The following is a 7,692-nucleotide window of genomic DNA, read 5'->3' as shown; positions in this document are numbered from 1 at the left end:
AAAGCACTGGAGTGGATTGCTATGCCCTTCTCCAGGGGATCTTACCCACCCAGGGAAGATCCAACCTGAATTCTTGTACTGCAGGCTGATTTTTTTACCATCTAAGTCACCAGGGAACCCCTTACTTTAAGGGATAATTCAATTTGAATCTATTAACTCTCATTCTACATTTTAAAAAAAACGCAACATAAAATATATGATAAAAAAGAAAACCTGGTTTTGAAGGAGACTGTGTCCACAGGTTCTGAATGGTGTCACAGCCCCCAGAAATACTCAAAGGCAAATCATGAAAAACTAAAAGAAAAACTTTATTTTGAACAGGTTCAGTGGTATGCATACACTAGCAAATGCTGGTTTTTAACAGCAGCTTCATTTGAAGCCTGAACTAATGCACAAAAGTGACATTGCTAAAATGTGCGTTGAACCCATCAACATGCTAATTCTGACATTTATCATAGACCCTATTGTTTATTTTAGAATAAAAACTAATTCTCATCAGAAAAAAATGAAAACAACTTTAACAGCTATACTAAGGAAATGAAATGTATTTTGCTGGTACTGCTTTGAAATTATACCACTAGGTTGTTAAGAGAAATTCTGACTTCATCCAAACATATTATTTAACTGATAATCTTCAGTCATCATCTACTGTTGGCTTGATTGTCACTCCTCTTCTTATTTGACCCCAACCAATTAAACTGCAAAATGAAAATAAAAGAAATCATGAATTTTCAATCCATTTCATTAGCATAAATGTAAAATTGTGACAAAACTGTTCTTACTACATTTTCCCCTAAATTCAAAGTTGTTCCTATAACAGGCTGTTCTATAAAGAAAAGTCTGTATATTACCTTCTTAGAATCCCAGACCCTCATACATGGATTTTGGCCACCACGAATGACAAGACAAACAAACAAGAAGTTGCTATAACAGATATACTAATGTCTCTCTAAAAAAAAGAAACACAAAAGAATTACCCATTCAGAATTAGGAAACAGGAGCACTTCAGGTCCCCATAGGTATAATGTCCCAAGACAAAAATAAAAAAGAAAAACACACATTGACTTATTTTAAAACAAAAAAGTCATTACTGATTTTTCCCTTGAAAAATCTGTCTTTTATAGTACCTCAATAGATTATAATAGCTTTAAAGGGAGATAAATGACGAGAAAACAGTGAAGAACTAGAATAGACAGACTATAAACAGATTACTCTCAATAGCGTAGTCAAACACCACACTGGACTGATAACTAAAGCTTCCCTTCCAAAACAAAACCACCTAAATATGAACAAAAAATACAATTCTAAAGAATATAAAAGAAGAAGAAAGTTAGTAAAAATGGGCGACTTTTACGTTCCAGAATACCAAGTAGGTTACATTCTAACCAAAGCAGCAGCTAAGGATAATACTAACAAAACAAAGTTACAGTCAAAAGAGAAAAAACTTTTATGGCATTTTTGTTCACCCAGTACATCATAGCCAAGTAGAAGCCAATCAATTTACAGTTCCCCTTATGAGACAGAATGAAACAAACAGACCTTGTTTTCAAAGGTCTGTCTTGTCTCAGGGCTGCTAGGGCTGCTCAAGAGACTAGTTTCTGCCTTATTGGCCTCGGAGTACCTGCAGAACTGTGGCACAGTTGTACTATGAGGCTGAAGATGTCTGAAACCAGTTGTGTGAGACCAGGTCAATAAAAGCTTCAGAAAGACTGTAGGCTAAGGGTGCCTGAGGGATAAAGGATTATAAGCAGAGGAGTATAATAAAATTAAGTCACAAAAGAACCAAGAGTGAGACTCGGGGACCTTAAGACATAAAACAGTTGTGTACACAGACAAATCATACAAAAGAATACAGCTTCAGGAAAGATGAAGCTTAGATACCAGGTTGATGTTTTCTTTCTGAAGTTTTTCAGGACTAGAAGAGATGCCTGTTTTTAGGCCTTTTTTCTTTTCTTCAAATGCCCAATCTTAAATAAAACAAGGCTTATAAATATACGGGGAAGTAAGATTACAGTCCATGTAAGAGAACAATATAAACCCCAAGATACTAAACGAAGAGGCCCTGGACTTACTTGAGAAGGACTTTAAAGCAAATGCCTTAAATAATTCCAAAGAGCTAAAGGAGAAACAGAGACCTAAAAATATTAGGAAGATCATACATAAAAAAAATTTAGACTTTACATATAGAGAATTTCTAAAACAAAACAGAACCAACTGTAAAAATAATTTCTTTTTTAACAGGAAATAAACAGGAAACAACTATATACAAGTTCTAAAGCAAGAAAATGCAAGGACAGTTGGGAAACTAACTAGATTAATAAATCAGCAAATTTGAACAGTGTCAGCAAAGATTAACAAATCTTGAAAACAGGTAATCTAAATTACTGACTTTGAGAAGCAAAAGAAAAAACAAAAAAAAGTAACATGAACTAAATAACCTAAAATACATCACTAGAATCAACATTATGAGAGTCCCAGAAAGGAAGAGAGGGGCAGAGTTTATCTGAAGAGCTAATGACTGGAACAAGTCATGAATATACACAAGAAGCTCAAAAATTTACAACTAGGAAAACCTAAGAGATCAAAACAAATTATGAAATAACCATCCGAGTTAAAGGCAGACATGAAATGTTAAAACAGCAAGAGGAAACACAGTCAGTACATAACAACAATTGTTCTATAAGATTACCTATGAATTTCTTATCAGGTATCTTGCAGTCCAACAGACAATAGGATGATACACTCAAGCGTTAAAGCAAAAAAAACTACCAAGCTAACTAACTTTAAAAATACTTTAAAAATACCTTTGTAAATCCATGGCTAATTCATTTCAATGTATGACAAAAACTACTGTAATGATGTAAAGTAATTAGCCTTCAACTAATAAAAATAAATGGGGAAAAAAAAAGAAAAAAAAATACCTTCAACATGAAGAAATGAAGGTTTTTCACAGATAAAAGCTTCTTGAATTCATTATCAGTATACCTGTCTTATAAATAAATGCTAAAGGAAATCCTTCAAGTTGAACTGAAAAGACAGTGCATAGCAAAAAAATATCTCTGAAAATGTACTGCTCTCTTGGTAAAGGAAAGAATATAGACAAAGAAAACTGCAATACTTAATTCTGGAGCACAGAATCTAAATATCCACTATGTAAGAATTAATAATAAATATCATATACAAAGATATAATTTATCTATCATCTCAACAGCCATTAACTCTACAAATAGACCTTTAAGAAAGAGGGTGGCATGAATCAGGAGATGAGCACAGGAAGATACACTACCATACCTAAAACAGATAGCCAGTGGGAACTTGCTATATGATTAGGGGAGTTCAAAACTGGTACTCTGTGACAACCAAGAAGGGTGGGTTGGGGTGGGAGGGAGTTTACTAAAGAAGGGGACATATTTATACCTATTGCTGATTCACGTTGATATATGGCAGAAACCAACACAACACTGTAAAGAAATTATCCTCCAAACAAAAATAAATGAATTAAAAAAAGAAGTCTGTGCTTTTGATGTTTACCAGTTGTGATACAGAAGCAACCTAAGTGTCCATCAACATGAATAATAAGGAAGATGTACTGTATACACACATAAACATATGGGGAAGGGGAAGGAGAGGGTGGGATGAATGGGGAGAGTAGCAAGAAAACATATACAAATGAAAGGTAAAACAGATAGCCAGGAGGACAACCTAGAGGGGTAGGATAGGTGGGAAGTAGGAGGGAGGGAGGTCCAAGACAGCAGGGACATGTATATACCTGTGGCTGATTCATGTTGATGTATGGCAGAAACCAACACAAGACAGTAATTATCCTCCAATTTAAAATAAAAAAGAAAAAGAGTAAGACATTGCATGTGATTTAAAACTAAGCTCATATCAGTTTGGCATAAAATATTCTAATGATGTTATATGTAACTCCATAACAACAATAAATTAATATACAAAGATGAAAAATCATGGGTTACTTTTAAAAGAACTTAGGAATAGGACTTCCCTGGTGATCCAGCAGTTAAGACTCAGTGCTTTTACTGCTGCAGGTCTAGATTCAATCCGAAGTCAAGGAACTAAGTCAAGATCCCACAAAGAACATTGGAAACAGAGTGGTCCTAAGAAGGTGAAGGAACAGGACAGGGAGACCACTTTCTCCCCCACAAATTCAACAAGAGATCATTTGAACACTGAGCAACCTCCACAAAACAACTTCTGAACACTGGCAGAGGACACCTGGCACCCAGAAAGTCAGTGCATTCGCTTTAAAAAGAGGTAGGATAAAATATAAAAGAAAAAAACTGAGAAAAAACAGTTAGCGATGGAGACCCAGCCCAGGGAGGGAGTCAAGAAAGAGAAGTTTCCAAACACCAGGAAACCCTCTCATGGGCAGGTCTGTGGGGAGTTTGGCAATCTCAGAGGGCAACATAACTGGGAAGAAAAAAACAAAAAACAGAAAATATGCACCTAGCCATTAACTCCCAGCGGACAAGTAGCCCAAGACACTTGCATCTGCCACCAGCGAGTGGGAGCTGAACAGGGAGGCCTGCAATGCATGCTTAGGGTAAGGACTGGGCATGAATGCCCTGAGGACAATCTGAGGGAACTAACGTGAGATAGCAACCCAAACTGTGGTACAGCCAGAGAAAGGGGAAAAAAAAGGAGAGAACTTTCCCCTGAAAAACTCTAACCTGAGGCACAGCCTGACCTGTTCACAGAACGAAGAACTGAGCAAATACCAAAGGAGAGCTAGCCAGCTGTGGACACGTCCATGCCCCCCCACCGAAGCAGACACAGGCTGGCAACAACCAAAGCCAGAAGGCATGGGGCCATCTTGGCCTCATAGATGGCATGCTCCACAAAACTATGAACAGGCTCCCACTTGCTAACTAACTCTTGGGATCCTGGACGGTTGACATATGCCAGGAGGGTTGCAGACAGAGAACAGCTCCCCAGAGAAGACACATGGAACAACACCTGAGAAGGTAGTCTTGTGGTGCACCCAGGACTGAGCAGCTGGGACCAGGGACACCTCAAGATGCACCACCCACCTGGAAAACACTGCATTTGCCAAACACCTGGTTGCCCAAGCTGCTAAAACCTGGAAGGGCACAAAATGCATGCCCACTGAGTCTGTTCCTTTGTGGAGTACCTGAGAATCTGAACAGTATCTGAACCCGAGAATCTTAGATCTGAGAAGGGCACGCAACCCAGGGCCTGCTTTGGACAGTTCCCCTGCAGAGCAACCTGGAGCCTGAGCACTGTACACAGGGAAAGCACACACACTGTGAGTAGGAGCAAACCCAGTGTGTCTCAGACACTGCAAGCACTCCCCACACACGCCAATGACATTTGTTTGCAGTGTACCCCTCGTCCCACCACAGCAGAACCGATCATGTTAACTTAAATAAGAGACGGTCTTCTCCCCCTTGTGTCAGGGCAGACACTGAAGAGACTGGCAAACAGAAGAAGTAAAAAAAAAAACAGGGAACCACTCAGGAACTGACAGGTCCAAGAGATTAAAACCCTGTAGTTAGCATTGACTAAGCACTGGAAGAGGCCTAGAGACCTTGAGAAGAAATAGAAGCTGAAACAAGGAACTACCTGAAACCAAACGGGCCCCACACTGCCCTGAACTGTTCCAGAGGAATTCCTAGATATACTTTCACTACTATTAATTTTTTTAAAAAATTTTTATTTTTAACTTATTAGTTCTTTAATTTTCATTTTTACAAGCTGTTGCCTTGCCAAAAGAAGACTCTTTTAAAGCGAATTTCATATATATTTTTTGATAGTTTTTGTGATTGATTTTGTTTTATATTTTTAATATTGTATTTTTCAGAGTCTAACCACTACTCTAGATTTTGAATCTGCTTTTTGGTATTTGTTATTAATTTTGTATCTTTAACAACCTAACCCTCAGTACCCAATTTTGCCTAGAGGTGTGAGTGTTGGCTTGATTCCTCTCTCCCCTTTTGACTCTTCCTTTTCTCCCCCAGGTCACCTCTATCTCCTCTCTACCCCTTCTCTTCTCTGGTTAACTCTGGAAATCTCTCTAGGTATTCCACACTGCGCAGACAATAAGGAACTAATTACTGGCTAAATGGGCCTCTCCCCTTTTGACTCCACTCCTCCTCTCCTACTGATTAGCTCATCTCCCTCCTCCCTCTTCTTTCTCTTCTCCATCTCACTCTGTGAACCTTTCTGGGTGTCATTCACTGTGAAGAATCTTTTCACCATTAACCTAGATGTTCTCTCATCTGTGCTGTATGGATGGAGAATTCTTGACGCTACTGCAAGAATAAGACTGAAAATCAGAGGTAGGAGGCTTAAATCCAAAACTTGAGAACACCAGAAGACTGACTCCAGGAACATTAACTGAGAAGATATCAACCAAAAGCCTCCATACCTACACAGAAATCAAGCTTCACCCAAGAGCTAAAAAGTTCCAGAGCAAGACATACCATGCTAATTCTCTAGCAACCCAGGAACATAGACCTGAGCACTAAAATACAGGCCACCCAAAGTCATACCAAACCTACAGACACCTCTAAACTCACTACTGGACACTATGCACTTCACGTAGAACAAATACAACTCCACCCACCAGAACAAAGACCCAAGCTTTCCTAACCAGGAAACATGACAAGCCACTAGTCCAACCCAACCCACAGGGAGCAACCTCCACAATAAAGAAGAACCACAAACTTCCAGCATACAGAAAAGGCCACCCCAAACACAGCAATCTAAACTAAATGAAAAGGCAGAGAAATACTCAACAGGTAAAGCAATATGATAAATGCCCACCAAACCAAACAAAAGAGGAGGGAATAGGCTCTGAAAAAGAATTCAGAATAATGAGAGTAAAGATGATCCAAAATCTTGAAAACAAAATGGAGTTACAGATAAACAGATTGGAGAAAAGGAGTGAGGAAATGGAAGAAATGTTTAACAAGGAAATCAAAGAGATAAAAAAGAGTCAATCAATAGTGAATAATGCAGTAACTGATAGCAAAAGCTCTCTGAAGGGAACGAACAGTAGAATAACTGGGGCAGAAAATAGGATAAGTGAAGTAGAAGATAGAATGGTGGAAATAAATGAAGCAGAAAGGAAAAAAGAAAAAGAATTATAGAAATGAGGAAAACTTCAGAGACCTTTGGGGAGATGTTAAATGTCCCAACATTCCAATCATAGGAGTCCCAGAAGAAGAAGACAAAAAGGTCATGATAAAATATTCGAGGAGATAACAGTTAAAATGGAGAAGGAAATAGCCACCCAAGTCCAAGTAACCAAGACAGTCCCAAACAGGATAAATCCAAGGCAAAACAAGCCAAGACACATATTAATCAAATTAATGAAGATCAAACACAAAGAGCAACTATTAAAAGGAGCAAGGGAAAAGGAACAAATAACACAAAATGGGAGTCCCATAAGGATAACAGCTGATCTTTCAATAGAAACTCTTCAGGCCAGAAAGGAATGGCAACACATACTTAAAGTCATGAAAGAGAAAAACGTACAACCCAGATTACTATACCCAGCAAAGATCTCATTCAAATATGAAGGAGAAACCAAAAGTTGAGAGAATTCAGCACCACAAAACCAACTCTTCAAAAAATGCAAAAGGATGCTCTCTAGACCGGAAACACAGTAGAGGTTTATAAACTCACCCCAAACCACAAATGCTGCAA

At 38.4% G+C, this 7,692-nt stretch overlaps 1 protein-coding gene across 1 annotated transcript in view; it reads right to left on the bottom strand.

The window, feature by feature from the left end:
• Nucleotides 1-287: 287 nt before the first annotated feature.
• LOC110143883 (eukaryotic translation initiation factor 2 subunit 3, X-linked-like) overlaps nt 288-7,692 on the bottom strand; it is a 42,800-nt gene continuing 35,395 nt past the window's right edge. Inside the window, exon 12 of the mRNA XM_020903655.2 lies at nt 288-698. Coding sequence (XP_020759314.2) covers nt 635-698 — 64 coding nt within the window. The 3' untranslated portion in view covers nt 288-634. The remainder of the gene's footprint in view (nt 699-7,692) is intronic.

This window comes from Odocoileus virginianus, unplaced genomic scaffold (assembly GCF_023699985.2).
Source record: "Odocoileus virginianus isolate 20LAN1187 ecotype Illinois unplaced genomic scaffold, Ovbor_1.2 Unplaced_Contig_32, whole genome shotgun sequence".
Lineage (NCBI taxonomy): Eukaryota > Metazoa > Chordata > Mammalia > Artiodactyla > Cervidae > Odocoileus > Odocoileus virginianus.
The sequence above is the reverse complement of the archived record's forward strand: the minus strand, read 5'-3'. Positions and strand labels throughout refer to the sequence as shown.